At 37.2% G+C, this 24,770-nt stretch overlaps 1 protein-coding gene across 1 annotated transcript in view; it reads right to left on the reverse strand.

Moving 5' to 3' along the window:
- The window catches only part of dnah2 (dynein, axonemal, heavy chain 2), a 66,001-nt gene extending 57,509 nt beyond the window's left edge, over positions 1 to 8,492 (reverse strand). The window contains exons 1-9 of the mRNA XM_032582808.1: positions 8,035 to 8,492; positions 7,779 to 7,943; positions 6,482 to 6,713; positions 6,289 to 6,399; positions 5,848 to 6,086; positions 4,902 to 5,093; positions 3,735 to 3,892; positions 3,294 to 3,381; positions 2,442 to 2,647 (exon numbers count right to left, since the gene is read on the reverse strand). Of these exons, the coding sequence (XP_032438699.1) occupies positions 2,442 to 2,647; positions 3,294 to 3,381; positions 3,735 to 3,892; positions 4,902 to 5,093; positions 5,848 to 6,086; positions 6,289 to 6,399; positions 6,482 to 6,713; positions 7,779 to 7,943; positions 8,035 to 8,067 (1,424 nt within the window). The 5' untranslated portion in view covers positions 8,068 to 8,492. The remainder of the gene's footprint in view (positions 1 to 2,441; positions 2,648 to 3,293; positions 3,382 to 3,734; positions 3,893 to 4,901; positions 5,094 to 5,847; positions 6,087 to 6,288; positions 6,400 to 6,481; positions 6,714 to 7,778; positions 7,944 to 8,034) is intronic.
- Between the last annotated feature and the right edge of the window lie 16,278 nt (positions 8,493 to 24,770).

Consider the following 24,770-nt stretch of genomic DNA (forward strand, 5'->3'; position numbering starts at 1 on the left):
TGGTTCATAGAGCTTAAGTGTGTTTTCACACAAGATAGTCTGGTAGATTGAGGACCAAAGTTGCAACATTTGTTACATTTTCAGCTGGTGCGGTTTGCTTTCACACTGCACTGCCAAATGAACCAAACCCTTTGAGCAACATGTTCCCCTCCCCACACATGGTGGCGCTGCACCAAAAACCACTGAAGGAAACGACATGAAAACCTCTGAAGAAGAGATAAGCACAACCTCCCTCTTCATGACATGTACAAAAATGGAGTGGCGTCAGATTTTAGCACATGTATGATTTCTCTTCCACGAGCCTTTTGTCCCACATTCACATTATTATTTGGGTTGTATTTACTCAGAATGCCATGTGGTTTACTCTGCTTCTTGCTTTTGTAGCGGTATCTAGTCTGCTTGGAATTCACACATGCATTCAAATCACACCAGAGATCACTTTAACCGTACTGAGATGTGGGTTTTTGGGCAGACCAGAGTTTCCTTTTTTGGTCCACATCAGAGTTTGATTGCACATTCGCATCTTCTCAAACAAACCAGACTTTCCAAACAAATGAATCAGAGTTTGATTAAAGCAACTAAGCTGAGCTGGTCTGAATGTACCCTAAATCTTTCATGGCTTATGTTTACATTGAGATATACAGTATCTACTGTATATCTATATAGTATAAGCTAAGGGTGTTAAACAACATACTGAGTATGTTTTACTTTACTTTGCTATCATCACTGCACTGCATTTATGCATTATTGTCAATTAAGTATTCTATTATTTTCCTTTTACTTTCTGTAAAAGTAAAAGCTCATTTGTAGTACATTTAATTGTTATGTGTGATAAAATGAGCATTTTGCAGTTGTTTAGTAAAAAAACAACTGCAACTAAACAACTAATAAGGTAGAGACTTCCTTATTAGTTTATTCAGTTCTATATATGCACACTAAGGTAAACAAGCAATACAGATGAGTCACATGGACCAGTAGTGGTCTCCTTGATGTGACAGGAATGGGCTGAGAGTTATTATTGTCCTTCATTGCTTTTTTCAATAAGACTGAATGAAGAGATTGTAAACTAATTAACTCGATAACAGCCATTAGCCGGGGCCGTTCAGAGCCAGCACTGCCGATTTTTCCTACTAATGTGGCTCTGCGTCTGACCCCTCCAATCTAATGTTCATGTCAAGGAAAATATGAAGGATTATTTACATCGGTAATTGGAGTTGTAATGTGTATATTAATTGCTAAATATAGATTTATGGAGCATTTTTTAACCTAAACCAGAGTCGACGCAGAAAGCAGAGGTGTTGCTGTGACAGACACTGATCGGTTCTTGTGCATTCACACTATTCTTTAATGTTCTGACAAAATTAACATTTTTAGCATATTTTCAACAAAACAAGCAAAAGAAAATGTGGATATTACTAAAAACCATTCGCCCACAATACAATAACAAATGTGTTTTGGACAAACTTATGTTTGAACTCATCAAAACTTTATTAATACGTTCATTCAATTTGTTGCTGTTTATATGTGTTAGTTTTTTTTGTGAAAAAAAAAATGCTGGGAGAATACCTGTAAACTTATACAATAAAAGAATAGTTTAAAATATTAGTTTGATGTAAAAAAGCGGATATTATCTAAAATCAGTTATCTAAATGTAGCTTCTGGAAGTCAAGATATAATGAAATTACATATAGATAAATGCCTGCTAGATTACCAGCATTTTGCTTTTATAGCACAATTAAGTAACTTTTACCATCTATGGTTATAAAAATACTGTATAAATCAAAATTTTTGCATCATTGTCTTGAAATTACCCCACGTTTCTTTAACAGGTTTCTATTCTCTTTCACTCTCTGCCTTCAGCACGTCATCACCTCTGTGCTTCTCCATAATGTGGTTTACAACTGTTCTTAGGAGCTCAGCAGGTGCACAGCTGCGCCAGGTGTTTGCCAATTGCTGCTGCCACTAGTCTAGAGGAGCTGAATGTGGAGGTGAGGGGAAGGAGTGCTCTGTGAGGCGGAAGTTCGGCTGGGTACTACAGCTCCCAGGAGGAGCTTTGGGTAAAACAGCAGCTCTTTGTTTGAGCAGGTGTTAAGGTACCTCTCAATGGCTGCCAAAGAGATTCAAGGATTTCTCAAACATCCATGAAAGAATCAAAGCAAAACTTCAAGTATGTTTTTGATGCGGGAGAAACAATAAAGCATCATATAAAGCTCAATTTACATAATAATCTCCTCCACGTCCTTTAAATCTGATCTGTTCCTGACATTTGAATTATGCATATGACTGAATTTCTAGAATAGTCCAAACCGATGGAGGTACTTAGTCTAACAGCTTGAAAAAAAGGCTAAATGACTCATCAAGAAACAAAAACAAAGAAGTCTAACTGCAACATTCATCTCTAGCAACAGTTTTTGCTCTAAACTGAACAGCAGCAGACCAACCTGCTGAACTCCTTACTCCACGTGGGATGTTGGACATCAAGGATCCCCTTGCCAAATGCGCGCAGGTTCTGCAGTCCTTGGTGGAAGCTGGTCTCTATCTTCAGCAGGTTGCGGGTCAGCTCTGGTCCGGTGCTGCCTCTGAAGCAGGGCATATCTCTTTTCCGGCCGTCGTCCCAACGGGCAAACTGGTACTGGCAGTCACAGACCTGATGGATTATGGGAACACATACAAAAGTAATAAACAATAACAATAAGAAAGGGTTATGAATAAAACAATGCTGCAAATAACAACAACACTGCTTAAAACCATTTATGTCCTAAATTTAAAGTCTCCACCTGGATATTTTTGCTTATTTTAATTGTACGCAGTTCTTTAAATGTCCTGTGAGTAAATATATTTGCCCATTTATCCATAACAATTGGAACTTTCAATATTTAGCAAGTTATTTTCGCAATTTACTATAAAAGTGTAATTTCACTCCCTGCTACGGTGGGGGTGAAATTACCGTAATAACCCGAGATTGGCTGGAAAGCGCAATGTCTCCCCTTTCAGAAACCGTTGGAAATTTTCAGACAGCGCAAAGTGTGGCGGAATTACAGTAAAGCAAATTTGACTGAATCGCCGGCGCTGCGTTTAGGACTTAGACGGTTTGGCTGCAGCTGTTTCACTGGAATATTATTTCTTGCTGTCGGTACACAGGGAGCAGATTCTCAATTTCTCCCAGAATTTTGTCTGATGGATTTCTGATTCTGGCTACAGTTGCTGTTTTCTGAGGTTACTTCAAATCATTCTGAAACGATGACTCATCGAAACCAGCACAAAGAAAACCAATCAAACAAAGATATGCTGACCTCAAGCAGGTTGCTGAGCCTCAAAATGAAGGCATCAATCCCCACGAAAAACTTTGTTTTGTCCAGAACCCAGCCTTTGTGAGAATGCCTGCCAGGAGAGAAGCAGAAGACTGCTACACCACAGAATAAACTGATACCTTTAAATGCAAGTGTTCAACTTTAAACACTCTTCTAAGAGTTTCCTGGTTAAGACAGGAAGCATGTATAGAAAGTAATGTACATGCTCTCATATATGCACTATTTGTACTTAACATAGCCGGAAATAAAAATAAACAGAAAAACCTATTTCAAGTTTAAATATATCCTAAATGTGTCCAACCACTTAATTTTTCAATCGGTTTTACTGCAGTGGTTCACAATATCTACATAACAAATATTTCTAACCACATCAGCCTCAGAGAATGTTTCAGAAATTCAACAGAGAGGCTACTTTTGTCCTACTTGTGATGAAGCTTTGAGACATGCATGTAAGTGTCCTTCCAGGATGTGCAACACTGGATACAGTCGTCGAGGACTCGCTTGCTGGATGTCAACTGGCCCTCGAAGATATCGTCCAGAGAGATGTTTTCACTGCACAGACGGATGATCTCATTACTCATCTGAAAGGTTTCAGAACACAAACATTTGTCACCTTAAGTGTACTTAGACAGGGTTGAGGTTTTATTCTTCTGTTTGACCGTCTTCTGGTGAAACAAACAAAAAAAAAACAACAAAAAAAACCACCATAATTACATAATTTTTTACCAAAGCAACATGTTCTCCAAACATAATCTATTGTGCTGTTAATTACCTTCAATTTTGGGACTCTGTTGACTGAAAATAAAAAGTTGAAAAAAGTTTAGACTACATATGATTTCCATTTAAACTGCATGTATAATGTCCACACCCACCCATAATGGTACGGAGTTTCAAAAGGGGCAAAATTGATTGAACAATGATTTTATTTGATTTAATTTTGTCTCCTTTGGCCCTCCATACAGTGGGGTACAGTTGAGTCAAAAAAATTTTGTTCACATTCTAAAGTGAGTTTTAGATCCTGAGATGTTGGTCAAAGTTAGCAATGATAATTACAGAGAATATAAAATGTCTACATATCCTTGGTACCAGGTTTTTCTGCCAGTAATAAGACAGAGGTAAACAATTTAACATTTGGCACCTCTAATGTCTTTAATGTGACCAACATGTTGCATTATTTTACTGTAAGACATATATATTATCAGGAATCACAACGTCTGTAGATAGAGAACAATACCCAAGTGTGAATGCCTGTAGAAGTAATATGTTGTTGAAGAAATCTTCTTTGGTTTGAGACTTTCATTATCTACATTATGGGAAATAACAATTTCCCAGTAACAAAGGTAGACTGGACCATGTGTCCCCAATATAAAAATGAAAAATAAAATCCTTTCTCATCATCATATTTTTAGCAAGAACCTGAAGATTTTTGGCTCCAAACTGACTGAAACGACTTAAGAAATACTCAATGTTCAGCCAACTTGGACCATCGCATCAAATAAAACTCTCAGAATCTTGGCTGAAAGTTGAAGTTTGGTTTTATCATTGGCAGATTTTAGCCACACATGGTGGAAATTAGATGTATCCGCGTACCTGGCAGAAGAGCCCAGTGATTCTCTCATTGCTGTTGTAGGAGGGTGAGTTGACCCAGATGATTCGAATGAGGACCACGATGTGTCGCAGCTTTGAAGCAATTTGTTTTGGCTTGAGATTGGAAAGCTCTTCACAGGGCTTCTTAAGGATGGACAGGAAGGTCAGGTTTGACTCCGCCTGCATCGAGCATTCCTGGGCAGGAAGATATTATGGAGAGGTGATGATTATTATCACTTCCTTTTGTCTTTAATAACATTAGCAAAACATTTTAACTCATTATGGTTCTCAAAGGACATATTCCTTTATTTTGTAAACCTAAAGCGCCTCTCAAGTTTTCCCACTTAAAAAGAGTCTTCCAATGGATAATGACCCTCACCATTAGGCCATCATCTAATGACCTAATTAGATCATTAGATCACTGTTTCCCAACCCTGGTCCTCAAGACACACTGTCCTATAATCAGTCATCAATTGAAATCAGCTGGACTGAAGCAATGAAATACCTAAAACATGCAGGGCAGTGTGCCTTGAGGACCAGGGTTGGGAAACACTGCATTAGATAATGAAACATTGTCTCTTGATTGTCCTTAATCCACAATGGATTAAGGACAATCAAGAGACAATGTTTTTACATAGCCATCTCTGAGCTCTGATCTCAATCCTGTAGAGAATTTGTGGACAGATCTGTCTCAATTCTGTCGGGAGGAATTGACCAGAACTCCAGCACAGGCAACACTACCAAGTACTGAGGAAATGTATGCAAACCTCTGATGTAAAAATAAACCAAAACTTATCACTCTGGAATTTATCAAAAAGAAACAAATGAGGGGAATCCTAACTGATCTAACAAGAAGTATTAGAAAAAGAAATAGTTTGTACGTTTTTCTATACAATGCAAATAAAGATCAGGCAAACTTTTCCATCTACTGCCTGGAAAACAGTTTTACCTGTATTTCTGCAGAAAGTTCTTGAAAGCGCTGTAGGTATAAGGACTTCGCCAGATACACAATCTTCTGGATGTGTTTGACTCCTGGCTTCTGCAGCTGACTGCTGATCTCCAACAGCTTGGTGGAGAGATTCTTCCAGAACTCGATCTCCTGCAGCGGGCCACAGTGTTCTCTCTTGTCCACGGTTTCTTGGATGTTCAGTAACTCTTTGATCTGATCTGTCCAGTGGATTATCATAACTGGAGCAGAGGTAATAGGTGAGTCAGAAAACAGGAAATGGGGTCTACAGTCTTCCTGAAGAGATGCAGGTGAGTTTAACACATAGGATCACAGTTATGGATTATGTCGAGCTTTTCATGTGAGTTACTACCGCAGATGAGAGTGAAAAGCTGCTTTTCACAAACATTCCCGCATAAACTATGTTGTAAACCTTAAACTCACTCTCCATTCTGTTCACCAGCTTCTTGTCCTTGCTGGCTTCCTCAGCAGAGCACAGTAGGCCTTCCTCTGGAATGTAGAGAACTGTTCTTCCTACCTTCTTATAGAAGTCATCTGCTCAAGAACAGAAACATGTGAAAAACAACACTGGTACTGACTATGTACAGAGAAAAAAACCCACACTTTTTTTTCTCACCAGTAAGGCAAGTGATGAAGTAATGCATGTCCCTGCTATATTCATCCTTAACCTTCTTTTTGTAGCTGCTGTAGGCAACTGGAATGGGATGCAAGCAGGTCATGTCCTGCAGCAGCACCCGGAGGGGGTCGTCCCTCACCGTGTCAAACTGTACCACCAAATCAAAGTTTTCCTCTGTGATTACGGCTCCTGGCGTTCGGGTGATGTAGAATTGCCCCTCAATCACCTCCCCCTGTACAAAATTGGAAAAACATTCAGATGCAGAGCATGAAGAGAAACGGCAAACAACGGTCAACTATAAAACACAGAGTACAAATATTAACACAGATGACAGATGAATGAAAAGATATACAGAATTACGATGTGGGTTACCAGAATGACCTCAGCAAGGAACTTGAAGAAGCAATTGTAGCAGACCATCAATTTGGGAACGGTTACAGGAACATTTCCAAAATAACACTAGTTCTACAGTGAGAACATTTGTAAGTGAGAAATATTTAAGACAGCTCATAATATCTCCCGAAGTTGATCCCCCAGCAAATTAACTTGAATCTCAGGCTGTGTAACACTGAGAACCTCAAGAGCTTGGGATCAGAGTGAGTGGAGGTGTGATGATCTGAATTAATTTAAAGAATTTAAAAGTCAAAGGTGAGGCTATCTGTCCAACATTACAACAAGACCAGCCACAGCGGCAACTCTAGTACAGATTGGCTGAAAAAGACAACAACCAAGTGTTAAGATGGCCCAGTCAAAGTTCATCCTTCAAGCTGACTTAAATGCCATTGTAGGAAGAGCTTTGCAGAAACAAATGTATTTTATTTTAATCTCTACGTCTTTCATAAATTGAATTATTTAACCAAATGTTGATTATGCAAATCTCAATGTCTAAGGAAGTGCTATAGGTAGATTGGACCAAAACTGTTTTAACAGGAGGTTGAAAGAATATCCTGATTAGATTGAATGTTGCTTTTTTTTTAAAGGTCCTTCAAAAATTATGAAGACTATTATCAATCCTAGTGTGAGCCAGTAAGAGATCCTGGATTTTAAACCTCCAAAAAGCAGTTAAACACTTATTTAATAATGCCATTCTTAAAAATACATTAACATAAATAAGTCATCAGTTTTTTTAAATAATTAATTTCAAAAATACTTTATTAATCCTAAAGGAAAATGTAAAGTTGTTGTAACTAATTTAATTAAAGAGAGAGAGAGAAAGAGGCCTCATGTAACAGTTTGTATTACTGAAGACACTGTTTTTCTTTGTCAATCTTGAAGATGATGATAAAGGGAAACTAACCGGTGGCGGGGTTCTTAAGTCCACCTGCAGCCCGTTTGATCTGTGCATATAGACCACTACAGCTCCAATTGAAGTGTCCACAATAAACTGATCCAGAGTATTCATGTTGTCCTCTGTCCATGTCCTCTCAGTGACTCCAGAAATAGACACACAACTCATGAGCATCTAGAAACGGAACATAAACAAGGAAAAAAACAAGGTAGTTAGTGATTCTGTTCAAACATTACGTGAATTGTGATTATTAATTGAGTTTTACCTGACGGATGTTTTTAATGTAATCTTCTTCCATGTTGTTGCTTCTTATTAAGCGTTATCCTTTGACATCAGGGTGACTACAATGCACGACAACCGTTTCTATCGACGTTACTTATGTTCATATTTGGAGCTTATCGAATGAATAGCTAATGCATTGCGGTTAGCTTACGTAAACGTTCAGTGGTTTCAAAGTAACTTCCAATATTTTCAGCGTTCAGCAGTTTAGAAATGCTTAAGTTACCTACTAGCTTTTGGTTGTTCTCATAAACCATAAAAAACTTTTTTTTAAAAGCTCATGTACGCGTTATTTATATAACTTTATCGCATTTGTTTCTTCTCTTTCCTCAATTTAAACCTGAGCCACTCTCAGTGTGTCAGGATGTCGTCATGGAAACGAGTAACCGCCGAACCCCCGGTAGTCATGGGCATTCCGGCTTCTTTTCGGGATCCGGATCATTTGGCTCGGTTCTCAAAACAAAAGAGCCGACACTTATACACTCCCAAACGGTGCTTCTCAACCACTTCCAGCTTTTTCATTTACACAATTTTTATTCTTTTACTAGTGATTTAAAAAGGTTAAAATTAGAATGTCAATAAAACGCTAATTTTCTGTAATCAGTGAAAACCTTTAGTAAATTCATTACAAAAATAGGTGTTTTGTGTAGTTGGGATGATTATGACTAATGAAAATCCAATATTAGGTGGTATCAGTACAAATATTTAACACAAACGTTATGTTATGACTGGTATGTCCTACAATCACGGGCAATACTTGGCTGAATTTGACAGTTGTTCAAAAGGCAATCATTCCAACATTTTTGGGAAATTCATCGTTTCACTTGAAGCTAATTAACTTGTTTCTTTACTACACTTAAATACATCTAGGGAATATTGTCAACAGGCAGAGTAATAAACTAAATAAATGCTTGAAATGTGTCACTCTTATGAACCCAAGTGTTATATAAATTTCACTTTTGAATGAATTGGTGGATTAATTCAACTTTTTGAAGATATTAGAAATTGTTGAGCAGTTTCTGTACATATGCATGAATGACTAGAAGAAAAAAGAAAGCATTTCTACACATGGTTATGCACCCTCCTCCCTCTCAGACAAACCCTGAGGAAGTTGGTCTTTCAGGACAATCCTTAACTCTGGATACAACCTTGAACTCACCCTCTCCTTCCTCAGTGCGTTCCCGTTCTCATTACAGGAAAGTTCTTCCTCCCGGCTCATTTTCCTCTCTTGTTCGTCTCTCTCCCCCTCTCATAAGTTTTAAGTCTTTTCCTGCAGGGACTTCTGGTGTTTCTCTAACAATACTGACTGAATCCAGACCCTTTGTGTGCAGACTTTTTTTTTCAAGGCTTTCCCCCCCTATGTAGAAATGCATAATATGCTTTAAAATGAATAACTTCACATTTACTTTCCAGGCTTTCTGTTTTGCTTAACAGTATAGCTTGCAAGGGCTGCTACATCTGGATCCTATACATGTCAAGCATAGTGTGATAAACATTTAACCTGCTGCTATATTGTTTTACTTTCAGTCTGAAAGACATGTCTTTAAGAAATGAAGGAGTTAAGGAAAAAATGATTTAAAAAAATTGACAGACTTTGAGAGAAGACAGTTTTTCATCAAATGGCTCTTTGGGGATCATGTTACTGGTGCTAAAATCCTGTTTTCTGTCGTTCCAACTTTATTTATTTTTTTAAATTTGTTAAAAAGCATGAAGACTAATTGTCTTAGTGGCAGGCTGCTGGAGGTAAGAAAGTGGTGTAAAAGCTCATTTAAAATTAATCCTTTGCTGAGATATCTGTTAAATACTTGTTTATTTCTCTAGTTTGACAGCCTGAATGTTACATAGGTCTGACTTAAGCAGCAATATGAGCTGATTAAGTCCTTCAGCTCATATTGTTGGACTTAAGCAGAGGAAAAACAGCCAAGGTACAAAGGAAAACATGACAAGACCATTTAGAAAATATGTCCTGATGGTGAAGAAGAGAAGTTATTAAAAATAAGATGTTCATCTGAGGATAAAACAACAAATGAGAAAGTTCAAGTAAGAAGAAGCTTAGAATAAAGGCTTTTTATGCATTGCAATGTATACATACATGTGAAATTATTTACATTTAGTATATTTAACATAGTTGTTTTTCAAACAGCAGAGAGAGAAGGAGGAAGTTTGGTTCTGCTCTGCATCCATGAAACTTCATTTTTTTAAACTTCTCTGGGATTTGGGATCATATGAGGTATTATTTGAGCTTTAAGGATGTGAATCAGCTTCTCCCAGTTGTTTTAAAAAAAAAACAACAACAACACCTTATTGCCATGGTTACACATCATAAACGTCTGGAATTTAAAAAGGTAAGAGCATAAATACCTCCTGCGGGACAACATCCAAAACCAGAGGGAATAATTGTCTGGCTCAATCAAACAAATGATTACCCAAAATCCGCAAACAGAACAAATAAGAACAAAAGTAATAACGCTAACCCAACATGCTGCCACCAGGAGCGACACAATTCCAGAAGAATTCATCAGTAAAAAGCACAATGTTAATGATGAGTGTATGTAAATTTCTGACTGGCACTGCAAATGTTTTGGAGCTTTCAGAGATGAATTGTCCAGAGACAGACGGACAGGCTGAAACTAAAAGCCATGAGTCTAATCTCAGACTCTCAGACTTGGGCTGCCGTGCCAAGGAGGGGGTAGAAGGAAAAAAAAACTGGGATAGAAAGGATAAATAAGCAGGACAGATGGCCTATTTAGACCAGATGTACAGCACTGCTTAGTCAAATGACAGAACAAGACCTGTGTATGAGTGAGGAACCAGAGAAGATGGAGTTGTCCAGTTTGCAGGTGGTTAATAGAGTAGAGAAGGCAAGCTGGAGGCAGAGGCCCCTAATAGCAATCCAATATCTCGGTTAAAGTACAAACTGCACACAAACACACTACATTAAGCAGTGAAACACTTCTGACTGCTACACAATGTTCTCAGGGCCTTTATAAGAAGGAGCAAGCTGTAGGGCGTCTATGTTTCTTTTTGCACTCTGATTCATCCACAAACATTGGCTTTGTTGAGCCTCTCAGGGTCAGGAGGCTCTCCGGCCCGTGAACACGGACTGAAATAGGAAAACCCGAACAGAAATGTGTGTAGAAGCCTGAATAGAGGCTTGTAGACTAGGAGCATAACGAGGACAGGATTTTGGAACATAATGAGAAAGTTCTCTGATAATAAAACCAGAATGGATCAGTTTAGTACATTAATGGGAAACATGTTTGAGCGGCCATTTTGCATTTATCCATCCATGTACTGAAACATGCAGAATTTGTCCATCCATCCATCATTTGTCCATTAATCTCTTCCTCCACTTCACCAACTACTGCCCTCCTTTGACCTATGACTGTTCCTGCATCCAATGTTTTTCATCCACCATCCATGTATTTTGCTAACCATCCATTCATCCATCCATTCATCCTTTCACCTGTTTATCCATTTTGCATCCATTCATCCATGTATTTTTCAACACATGTATTTTCCATCATCCATCATTTCCATCCATCCATTTGTCATTCATTTTTCCATCTATCCATTTATGTATTGTTCCATCCATCCATCCATCCATCATCTAACCATCCAAAAATAAATTCTTCCATGTATTTTTACATTCATTCATTTTTCCATCTATCCATATCCAAACCCACAGAACTCTGGATTTAGAACAAAGAAAGCAGATAAAACAGTCATGAGCAGATAGTCCGTAGAATATGAACAAAAAAGAAAATCCTTGGAAAAAAGTGGTTTAGTTGCAAGTGAACCTGAAATTACTTCCCTTTTTTGTTTTTTAAAAAAGGCTCTCTTTATAGTTTTAATCCTCGCTCTCAAGACTCATTTTTTATTACAAGATTCATTCTCCAAAGAGTGGCAGTTTCAATATTATTGATCCAAGCACTTCTTCATTCCTACCCTTGCGTCTGAGGGGGCAGAGTAAAAGAAACAGCTGGGAGGAAGGGAGAATATGTTGAGATCTGAAAGAAGAGTGAATTACCTTCAAAAGGTATCGGCTTTGGAGGCTGTCAGAAGAAAATGTTGAGTCTCTGCAACTATTTGATTATGTGCAAAGCGGTGTGTGCTGGCAGTGGGTGTACAGGGAGACTAATGCAAACTGTTTGACCTCAACTATACAGGTTTTTGACGATTTTTTTACTCACCAAAAAACTAAGGAATTAAATAACATAGAAGACCTCACAGTTTCTACTGGCAGCATTTAATTTTAGCTTGCATTAGAAGTCTCTAATGTGGATTCTCTAGAAGTGTACATGAGAAATGTGTGGTCTACATCACAGTTTGGTTTTATATGAACTATATTTAGCTGACCCTCAGGTTTTCCATCCATCAAGGCTGTCGAGTCACGTTGTGAAATCTGAGCCTCCATCAATCTTTTGATTTTTAACATTACCTGAAGGTAGGGAACACGCGGGTCCAAGGAAAACTTTCAAACATCTCCAAAAGCTTCAAGCAAAGCAATTGTCCAGTCATTTATTTAACTATCTCACCTTTTAACTGTCTGTGTACGCATTCATCTATCTTTCAGTCCACCCATCTTTTATCTGAAGTCTTGTTGTAGCGCTAAAATGTCAAAAAAAGATCCTCTTTTGCTCATCAGATATACTGCGGAGTTTCCTTCCTAGTGAGATGAATCTGGAAAACCTCCAAAGGGAATCATCCAGGATGCATCCAGATGAGGTTTCAGAACCACAGAAATGTCACTGTGCTCATTACTCTGTTTCTAAGGTTGAGACAGAAAAGCCAGCAAAGGAATTGCTTTTTTAGCCATTTGTCTTGGGAATCGTGTCTTTTTGGTAATCTATAAAATCCTGCAACCTCAGATGTTGGAGCAGAATGTTGATGCACCCACTAACCATTAGCTTGTATTTTCATTCAGCTGATTTTTCACCAGATAAGTCTCACAAAATCTGAGAATCTCCAACTCTATATGGTCAATACTTGGCAATCAAACCTAAGGAACTCCTCCTTTAAATATTTATTGGACTACGAAGAAGGAAGACCACAGGGACAGGGCTAGAACAGGAAAAGATAGACATGTTCTTGGAGAAAGTGTTTTTGGATGTCACCAGGAGAGGGATCATAGATATTAGGGTTGGATGCACACTGATATAGGCAATGCTGTGCACTTTTCTGGAATCAATGTGGCTCTGTGGCATAAATCTCATCTCCTTTGTGAATACTGTAGACTCAAAACATTTGAAAAAGTTGACCAACAAAAGTTTCCACTGAGCTTTAGGCAAAGTGAACATCCAGGGAACTAATACTGAGATAGAGGACTCTTGTAAGTATCTGGGTGTTCACCTGACCAATAAACTGGAGTCATCACACAAAGCAGCGTTATAGGAGATCCTTCCTCTCAGCACCTGTTAAGACTCTATGATAATCTCCACGCTCAACAAATTCAGCAAGTGTTTACATAACCGCTGTTATTTTCACAGCTCTTTCACTTGCTCTAAATCCTAGTCAGTTGCACATTTCGCTTGTGCTCATTATACTCAAGAACTAAGCGGTTAAAAGGATCTTTTGTTCATACGGCAATTGGACATTATAATGCTCTCTGATGCCATATGTGTAGCATGCTATTTCAAATGTCTTTTAGTTTTATTATTTGAATTTATAGCATTTTTTTTATTTGTGGTTGGTGCTACAAGATAAGTGGATTTCCGTTTTTGGGATTAGTTTCAATCCATGAGAATGCTATTTCTTAAATAACAGCACAGTATTTTGTTTCTAAATCTAGGCAATTTCATTCATTCATAAACTGATTTCCTCATAACTTCACATAGTATCCTGTCACTAACAATTCTCAAATAGTTCATCAAACCTCAGCTGCTTTAAATTTTAGCGAGTCTGTTCAGGGATGTCATATTTCTATAAGTGATTAAATAGCCCTTGTAATATTCCACAGGCGAGGAAAGAGTGACATGAACAAGGCTGTAATAATCTATTTCTCCACTTGGTGGTGCTGGTACTCTGCAGCCAGGAGGGCCCTCAGCAGGGGGTTGGGGGCCGACATGGTCCCAGACATTGTGGTGCAGCCGCAGTGCGATTCCCCTAAAGAAAGAAAAAAATAGAACATAAATCAGAAGATTGTCTGCTTTAAAACCCAAATGATGCTTCTATTAATGTATATTTAACATTTTATGCTCTGAAAGATATTTTACATGAGATTATTAGGGGTTTATCTTCCTGTTTGTTGTGTATGATGAAGACTAAGAATAGATTGTTATTCTTTAATAAACTAAAGGTTGAAGTCATCTATAAATGGAGGAAAAATCTTAGGTAAAGTCTAAATAGATGGATGAAAAATGAAGATCTGTTGGGTTGTTTGTGTTGTGTAGGACATTTAGCTGCAGGGTAATTGTAATTCAATAAAGTATTGCTCTGAGCGACCTTCAACCAGCAATGAGAGGACTCCCCACAGGTTCAGCATGCCCAAATTCATGAGGTAAAGGTGAAGGTGAAGGAAATGATGCTGCAGGTCACAGTTACCAGATCTCCAGCAAACTGATCCCCTGAGGGAGAAACTAAACTGAATCCTTGAAGAACCAACATCAAGGTGCAGAAAAGGTGTTGCTCATCGTCCCCTTACGCCACAGTAAGACACTCTCAGCTGTTTTATTTCCCTCTTAAGTTTGCCGTTCTTCTGTAAGTGTCTGTCAAGAGTAAATAACTCGTCTTGAAGGGCTGGCTTTGAAATGCAGCCCAACCCACCAAAGAGGAAGTGAAATGCTTCTTCTTTAGAGCTCCGACACTGGAGATGGAAGTGAAAAGAAAGAGACATTTTAACAACAGACATGCAAAGAGCTTCTGTCTCATGCGCGTGAGCTTGATTGTCATCATCCATTAATCTAATTGGACTTTCGTCTAGCGGGGTATGAAAGGCCCTTTCTGCTTCAGTTATGCATATATTTGTGGTTCAGAGCAGATTTCTGACGAGTAAAAAGAAAAAAATAATTCAGTCATGCATAAATTCTAGTCAGTCGTCATTGTCGTCACTGTTGTTTTTACAAGTTCACTGCACTGATCAATAGATTTTACCATGAACATGTTCGCTGAGCTGATTTTGATCTCAGTCAGATCTAGAGGAATGTAAAGGTTGTCATGCTGTTTAATTCAGGTTTATAAATGGAAATCATGAGATTGAAAATATGTAGTAATGTATGTTAGAACATAATGAAGGAACAAAAAGTTCCTTCACTGCAGATACCAAGACTGCCAACAGAGGTAATGTTGATCAGCAGCTGACCCTTAATTGCTGACATCAGATGGACTTTTTGGAGACATGGTTGTTTGGATTTTCTGGCTCCAGTGACCTTTATTGACAATTACCAGGCAAGAAATGGGCAGAGAAAGAAGAGGGAAAACAATACAAATGCAAAAATGCAATGCAAAAAAGATCTCAAAGTAAGAAATTGAAGCCAGGATGGCAGCGTCGAGTACTATACCCCTACTAAATGACTAAGTGACCATCCTATCTCTACACCATGCGACACCCTGCTTGGTGACAATTAAACCAAGTCCAAATGGGTAAAGAAAGTAAAGTTGTGACATTCTTGTCTAGCTTTAGCTTCACTCAATCTGGGAAATTGAAGAAACTACAAGCTTATAAACTGGGATAGCTTGTGAGGAAGTTTGTATCATTAAAAAGGAAAAATGTTACATTAACAGGTGAAACGAGTAGGGTCAAGCAGAAGGAGCAATAAAAGTGAGCTACTTGTTTACAGTATCTTTGACTGCAGCTGTAATAAATTTCCCATTAAAGAAACAGCTGAAGGAGGCTATGCACCCACACAAACGTTAAAACAGTATTTGAGGTGCTGTGGTATCTACTGTAGTGCTATCATTAAAGGCAAAGGTGTTTGCCATGGAGCAGAGATAAATCTGCAGGTTTTACAAGGGTGATGGCTTGAAGACTGCAAGATTTTGTGAGGCACTAACCTGGAGCTGCTGTTGGATTTTGTTTGCTGCCTTCTGAGTGGCTTTGATATTCATTACCTTGCTTTGTTGATCTAACATTTGTTTGCATACAATTTTATAGAAATCCAACAGTTGTAAAAAGGGAAAAGCGGTGAGTAAATGCTGCTTTGGCTCAAATCGTTTGGTTAGACATTATTGGTAGGACTGATGCTGATTTATCTCAACTGCAAAACAATGTAAACCTTAAAAAACGGTTTATTTTCCAAACGAATAATGAACTAAATGTGGCCTCGATGTGAAAATATTTTCTCATTTTTGTTGAATAGAGTCCCCTTTATTTCAAGGAGCATCACCTTTTAACACCAGTTTTGTTTAAGAGTGAAAGTCATGGCTTTAGTAAACATTCAGCATAACAACCATTTATTCTGCACTGTTCTAAAAACTCCATCATCCTGCATAATGAAAGTTTGTGGAGAAATAATTTTTCACTAGATCTCACCAATATATATTTTACACCATCTGTTTAGTGTGACAAGCAATGTGAATCGGTCATTTTGTAGTAGTGTTTTAAATTTTGATGGCAAGTTTTAATTTGCTGTAAATTCGTTACAGGATACATTATAAATACTATGCTCAGTTTGTGGAATTAAGTTAAATAGAAATTAATGAGCAGCAGAAATCTGGATAATGTTCGAATTATCCAAACTAGGGTGTCCACTTTGAATGGTTGTAATTTTGTTTTTCAAAGTTTCCAGGAATAACTAGTCCTGAGACAATGTCTGCTGTTGAATGGTCCGTCTCCTTGTGACTGAATATGTGATATTAAAAATTCTTTTTAATACCTCATATGCAAGAGTAAGATTTAAATGAAAGAAAAGTGACAATAAATTATTCTTTAATGTTACAAAACAAAATGCAAAGTTGTTAGACCTTGCATCATTTTTATATTATGGTTTTAGTGACCATAATGTATTTGAGCTAGTGACTTCAGGTAATGATTTATTAACATATCTTGTCGTTTTAAGCTTTAGTTTGAAGCCAAAATGATCAAAACAACAAGAACTCCTCTTTATTAAACTATAAGAGTTTGTGAGTATATTTCAAACCTGTTTTTGAAGGTGGAAGTTATTTGGCTGTCATTTTGTCCTGAGCCATTTGTACCCACCCTACTGCTACTTTTATGCCTCTGAGGCGAAGGCAAAAGGGTGACACGGAGGAAAGAAAATTAATCAAAGGAAAGACAATAAAAACGGACTTCCACCAAACAAACAAATTGCTTGATGTATAACAGTGACATTTCCCTTGTCACAGAGAGGCGTGTCAGAAAAGCAACAAACCATAGAAAGTGACAGTCAGGCCCCCACTGTTATAATAAATAGCTGCAAATCATGCTGATGAGCGTGAGAGAGCAGGCAAATAGTGGGTCGATACAGGGAGCGAGAAATTTGTCTGAATAAAACAAATCAATCAAATATTCATAAAGCATTTTACCATGCACAAATGAGAATTAAGTTAAAAAAAATTCTAAAAATATAGAATTACTGCCATGTAGTTGTGTCACACTGCCAACAAGTAAAACTGCAGTCTATCTATTAGTTGGTGCAAAATAGAAAAAAAACCCAACTGAGATGTTGGTCTTTGACCTTTTTGATTTAAAACATGAACTGTGAACCTGCTATTTGCTAAAATGTGTGACCTGTGACCGCTAAAATGCCAAATCTGTATTCATGAGTCCAAATTCAGTTAACACCAATAATCAGGAGCTGCCTGTACTCCCACAGGCACCTCCAGAGATGAATAAGGAATAGAATGGATGGTGAAAACAACAACACCCTGTTATAAGAAGGGAAATAATGAGGTTTAAACTTATGAAAAAAAAAAAAAATTTAACTCAACGAAATGCTTTGGGAATCGGAATTGGCATTGTGTGGAGTTGTAGCAACTTTCTCGTCTTAAACAGTGGACAGTGTGATACAAGTTTGGAGGATCGAATAAAAACTACTTTGGCAGACTGCATGCACACCATGAACATATAGATACTAACCGCCATTCCAGCATCCATCCTTTGACATTTTATTTATTTTATTTTATTTTTCAAGCATTCCAGCTTGACTTCAAGCAGTGGTCAGCTAACTGGTGCTGAGTCATGCTAACAGCTGCTAAGATTCACATTAAGAACTATTACATTGATGCCATCACCCAGTCAAAGTCAGGTTAACACCTGCTCAGAGTCAAACCAACAACTATCCAGAGTCGAGCTAAGAACTAATTGAAGTCAATTGAACACATACTCAGAGTCAAACTAATATCCAGAGTCAGGCTAACAGTCAAATTAAATCAAACTAAGAGCTAATATGAGTTGAGCAACAGTTACTCCAATCGAACGAAGTCTGTCTCAAAGTCAAGTCAACAGCTATTACAACTCAAGCTAACAGTTACAAGTTAAGTTAACCATCAACCTAAGAGCTGTCAACACCAAATCAGAGTTTAGCTTATACCTACAAAGAGGCTAGCTTTTATGTTAGCAGCTTTCTTTTAACTGTTGACTAGCTGAACCCCAATATGTTTTTAGCTTGATTTTCCAGAAAGAAATTCTTCTACACGTGTTGAAACTGAGCTACTGACAATTCTTTGGTGTTTCATATAGCCAGAATTAAAAAAAAAAAACGAAAAAAAAAACCTTAAAATTGGTATTTTCCCTCAAAATCGAGTTTTTAAGACATTTAAAGCATTGGGGCATTTCCTTGTCTCCAAAAGGCATTTCAGCCACCAGAGTCAATCAAAACAGGGTTATTGAGGAGAGCATGTGGGTGGGAGGGCTGAGCCAGACATCCACAATAAGAGACAGAGAGAAGAAGAGACAGCCAAATGGATGGAGTAGAACAACAAGACAGAAGCAGCAACAGGGACTGATGGAATAACAGCTGACACTCACAGCTTGTGGAGAAGTGGAGAGCAGGCAGATCCACAAAGCAAGAGTTGAGGCGGATAGAAATGAAGGAGATGACACAGGAGGATATGCAGTCCTTATCCAGAGAGCAAACAATCCTCTGTTGTAGCTTATTACAGTCATGAATTTGGTTTAAGGCAGTCATGTAATAAGAAGAAATGGGTGAATTGATTCAAACCATGACAAGTGAGACGGCAAATTTGAGAAAGGCAAGGACAAAGAAAAGTGTGCTCAGTGTGTGTTTTTATGAAAAATAAGCAAAAGTGAAACTTTTGTCAAGCTTACAAGTTATTACAAGTGTTGAATCCTGGAATCATTAAGACAAGATAAACACAGACTCCTCTGTGAAGTGAAGGGAAAAATAAATTTTTGGCAGCAGCAAAACCCTCCTGTGATCACATAAAACTAGAGCTCAACTTTGCCAAATCTAATTCACACCAAAAGAATAAAGGAACGGAAAGCTGAGTGACAGCTCTCCTCAAAAAACCCACACATTCGCTTCTCAATGAAGCAGCTGTGAATAGATCTTCTCAGTTGTCAGGAAAACAGAGAGACGTGTGTTCAGCATCACACAGGTATGATACACAGACACAGCGGGGGGTTGCTTTTCAAAATCAAACAGAAAGCATACACCTGCTCTAGACTCTCAGTGTTATATTAAAAGAAAAACTTTTCTATTGCAGGAAAGGCGTAATTATAACACTAAGAAACACATACTGCCTCTTGGAGAGACTCACACCTGTTTTCACTTCAGCTTTATTGTTACAAGATGTGTGGAATATCAAGTAAAAAAAACAAAAAAAACAAGGTTTCCCCTTTGTAATTTACCACAAGAACATAGTGGATGTAAATGTGACAGTTTTATTCGTATGTGCTCAGGATTAATTCCTACTTGTTAAACCACTAGACCACTTTCATGAATTCTCAACTACAAGACAAGGTAAGAAGAGACGCCGAAGATCTGACCAAACCCAGGAAGATCAGTGGTAATTATAGAATCGAAACACCAACTGTCGGCTAAAAAACGGATTTCTCATTGTGCAGTGTGGTTTACAGTTCCAGTTTCAATGAAGAGGATGTGTAGTTAAATAAATAACTACACATAATTTCACAAGTAAAATCTATAAACAATACAAATCCGCTGAAAAAGCAGTCACAGTTTTCGCAATATTTTTTAAAGAGGGAAATCATTTTTTTGTAGAATTGATTAACTTTTCTTACAATAACTTTCAATCGTGTGAAATGTTTAAGACGATATCAAACAGACTAGCAACTGGAAAAATTTTAGTTAAAAAACTTGAAGCTTTATAATTTCTATCCTTTGTGATTAATTAAATTAATGATTTTTTTTTGTTCAATAGAAATTATGTTAAGTTTATAATCTATGCAAATGATGAGAGCCAAACAAAAAGCTTTGTGATTTTAATTTTTGTACCACCAGATTTTAATGTACTTATGTAATAAAAATTGTGCTCTGGTCTTGCACCATCTTATGTTTCACTCACCATTGTTACAAGAACAAAAATCTCCTATTTCGCCCACAATTAAGTTTTTTTTTCTTATATCATTAATATTAGATGTACTTATCTACTGTTGTCAAATAATTTTGAAGTTGTAAAAGAAATGGATGCCAGCAACAACAAAAAAAAGAAGAAAAAGTTACAAGTAAAAGTATAGAATTTTAACTAAAATATTGAGGCTGGTTACTTACAAGTGAGAGTAACTGATCTTTTGTTTAATTCATCAAATTTGCCTTTTCATAATAAGTTCACTGATAATGAATGCAAAACCCCTGAGCTTAAAACTCCTACTCCAACCCTGCATAGATTTCTAGTGTACAGATCCAGGGTTTTTTCCACCAATAATTTGAAGAAAAAGTTAACAAAGAACAAAGCCAAGACTATTTTACATTTCATCCCATCAGAGAGCTGGGAAAAGGTTGAGTAAGGTGAGAGAAATGTGTGGAGGGAAAGGAGACGGACAAAGGGGAAGCAGCTATTAGTTTGGAGGATCTGGGAATAAAACATTTATAGGGTAAAATAAGGTTCCTTGAGTCCATCCGTCAGCTTTGGTGCAAAGGAAATTAGTTTCTGCTGCAGTCAAGTCTCGACTTTAACAATGCATGCCAAGATTAACCTGCTGCTGTGTTGCTGGTTTCTTGTATTTTTTTGTTGTGTCAAAATTTGCCACAAGTTATACGGCTTACTATTATATTGCCCACAACAAATAGTCTTTTTTTCCAAATCAATCATGAATACATTTTGCCAGTTTTCTCCCTTGCATTGGCTTCAACTGATTATACGTCGTTTCTCCTCATTGCATACACGACGTCTTTATCAGATCAGGTTGTTTGTTCATTTTTGCCTTTGTAGTGTTTTTTGAACCAGCCAATTCCTTTCTGAGCAAAATAATCATATTCTTTACACACTCTGTTGACAAACCCCTTACAGATAGGTGGTTAAACAGTGACATGTCTTAAATTATGTTGTTGACTGTTTACCCTAGTCAGAGTTTTTTGTATTAAAAAAAACATCACATAGACCATTACATTTAAATTAATTTCAAAGATATACAGAATTTCAGAAGAAAATTCTGAAATTCTGGATGATTTTATTTTTCTCTTACTATTATGGTGGACACAATTTGTATGTTACAACTGCTGGACTTATGCAGTACTGAACAAAAAGTAGCAACACATTTAGAATATTTTATCTCATTTTAAAATCTTCACTTCGGAGCCGAGGATAATTTTAACCTGTTTGATGTGAATTGCCTTTGTTCATTCATACGGAACATGAATGCACAGAGGAAGATTGACTTTAAAAGATTAACAGGAAGTAGAAGCGTGACGTGCTGTTCCTTTAATATTTAGTTAAAGATAGTTAAACATTTAATAAAAAAGACTATAAAAATTTGATTTAAAAGAGTATTTTAAATTGATTGTTTTCCATCTGAAAGGCTGCACATGTAAAACTTCTTAGAAGAGCAATACAGAAAGTACTCCATCAAATATAAAATTTTGAATTTTCAAATATAAATGGAATTAAATATAGCAAACATCATACATGTTTCATATTCATTTATTCAACTCTATAGGTAGATATTTCATTAATTCTAGATACACTCCTTTTTTTGCCATTCAGTTTTATTATATCTCCCATTCCTTGCAATTAATTTTTTTCATGCATGAGTGGCAAAATTTATACTCCTGTTATGATTGTGTATAAATTAACGGCGAAGCAGAGAAACATATTGGCAGATCTCAGGAAACACACGACTCTGCCATCTGTCAGAAACGTCAGTCTGAAACGCCACAGTCACCATCTAAAACTGCTACGACTCAATTGTCCCTGAATGTCACGCTGCAGCCAGCATGCGAACTGGCAGATGAATGAAGCCAAGGCAATGAAGTCGACAGAGCAGGGAGAGCGAGAGGTCGAGGGGACCAAAGAAGAAGAAACTGCGTGAATGGCACACACTGGTAGGAAATTGACCAGAGAACGTAAATGTGAGAGAGAAAGAGAGAAGAAGAGCGTCCTGTGGAGATGAAGGATGTTTTAAAAAGAAGCGACACAACAGAAAAATAGTAAGGTGACTTACTCGTCCATGCCCCTTTACTCTTTGCGAAAGCACTCTTTTGTCATTGAGGGGAAGTGTATATACAGCACTTAGAGTCACAGCAAGAAAATAGAAAGCCAACAATTTGGAATAAGGATAATCAGACAAGCAGAAAAACAGCGAAATGTTTTCTAAATTATCTGGTTAGTTGCAAACAAAATATAAAGCTCACTGAACAAAAGTCATCTTTATGTTTTCCCTTCAGAAAATATAAAGGTGTCAATTTAAGTAGTTCTTTAGACGTCCTGAAGGTTTTTCAAAGTTGTTTTGGTTTTTGACTACTTTTCACATGATTTCAGGACAATGTTTAGCTGTTTATTAAGCCATAGACCTATGAATCATTTGGGCAACCTGGATGTCCACCAGCAGCCTATTACACCCTGTCACAATGTTGCATATCTGTTTTCTGTTTCATTAGCATAGGAAGACAATGTAATAGGAAAACAATGTGCTGACATTCCCATACCAAATATTTGACATGCACATTTATTTTCCAAATTAGGCAGATGGATTATGTAAAGAATTCGGCTGAAAGAAAGATGCAGCTCTCACACAAAAAGTACAACAAACATGCATCACTGCAACAGAACTGACAACTGTGACTCAAATATGGGAGAATTGATTACATTACTTTATCTGAAGTTACACTGTCCAGATGTCTCTCGCACCTCAGCATGTTGGATGCTTGAAACGGACAGGCATGGCCTACTTTTTGATTACTTTGGCTAAATATTTTATCACATTTGGGCACTCGAAGTGCAGCGAAATTTCATTCTGAAATGGTCTGCTAGTCCTTCAATATGAAACAAAAATCAAGATGATGACATCACTGCAAAAGTAATGCAAACCCTCTTGAAGGCAGAATACTGACTTCCACAACCTTGATCCCAATGCATAGGCATTATTCAGAATCCCCAAAATCACCTTTATTCCATTATGTTTATAGACCGATACAGTAGTTAATTTTCAACATACAATGCAGGCATACAACAGCTCCAAACTCAAGGGATAAACCTGCTTTGTTCTGACCTAATTTAACAAAAATTAAATTGTCATACTGAGACTTGAGAAGTGAAAGTGCTGCGAAGGCTTATTGTGATTTGATTAAATCTTTTGGAACTTCGCCGGCAGTCTATTACAAAGACACACAGTTCTTTAAAAGAAAAAAATATATACTTTCATAAATGGTTTCTTAGTTTTGACATTCATTTTCTCCTCCATGTTTCCAGTTTCCTCAGTTTTTTGAGCACATCCAGATGTGGCGAAGATGTCAGAATGGAGAAGAAATACGATTTAAGCGACCTTGAACATTCATGTTGGTGCCAAACAGACTGGTCTCAGTATTTTAGAAACTGCTGAGCTACAGGAATTTTCATGCATTAGTTGGGTTTGCAGAGAATGGTCCAAAAAAAAAAGAAAAAAAAAAGGGAAATGTATTTTTTCAGACACCTTCTTGAATCTATGCCACAAAGTATCAAGGCTGTCCTCCAGAGAAAAGCTATGCAACATAGTAGTGAGTTTCGCAATTTGCTGAAAGGAAACTATGGTACTGTGACTCAGATTAATACTTACATGACCGTAAGCTCAATCATATTTGAGCCATGCACAAATTTAACGGTCTGAAGCATACCATTTAATCAACACCTTAAGGTCTTGAAGTGGCCTTGTCAATGTCCAGGCCTGAATCCCAGTTATCAGGTTGACAAAGATTTTTTTAATCAGGTTGGTTGGGATTGAGTTTTTGCTGCAATAAATAGAACCACAATTTGAAAATTAAACTTTATTGCAACTCAGGTTATTTTTACAAGAAACATTTCACATATATTACACAAGTAAACACAAAAAACCACTGACGGGGTAAATATTTCTTCAATCCACTGTAGATAAATTTTCAGTTTGCATCTTCCATTTGTTCATGAAATGTACATATAGGTGAATGTACTTTCTATTTCAAAAATGTATGATAATGAGAAAACAACTTACAGCTATTCCAAATTTGATGAACTTTTTTAAAAAAAAGTTATGCTGGATAATCTTTGAACATTTTTTTTCACAACACTAAATAAAAGCAACTTATTTTGATCTGTAACACTTTATTAGAGGACAAGCAATAGCACCAGGATCATATGTGCACATGAATTGAGCATATAGATATTTAAACTTCTGGAAACTTGTATTTGAAG

This window comes from Xiphophorus hellerii, chromosome 14, assembly GCF_003331165.1.
Source record: "Xiphophorus hellerii strain 12219 chromosome 14, Xiphophorus_hellerii-4.1, whole genome shotgun sequence".
In the NCBI taxonomy this organism is placed as follows: domain Eukaryota; kingdom Metazoa; phylum Chordata; class Actinopteri; order Cyprinodontiformes; family Poeciliidae; genus Xiphophorus; species Xiphophorus hellerii.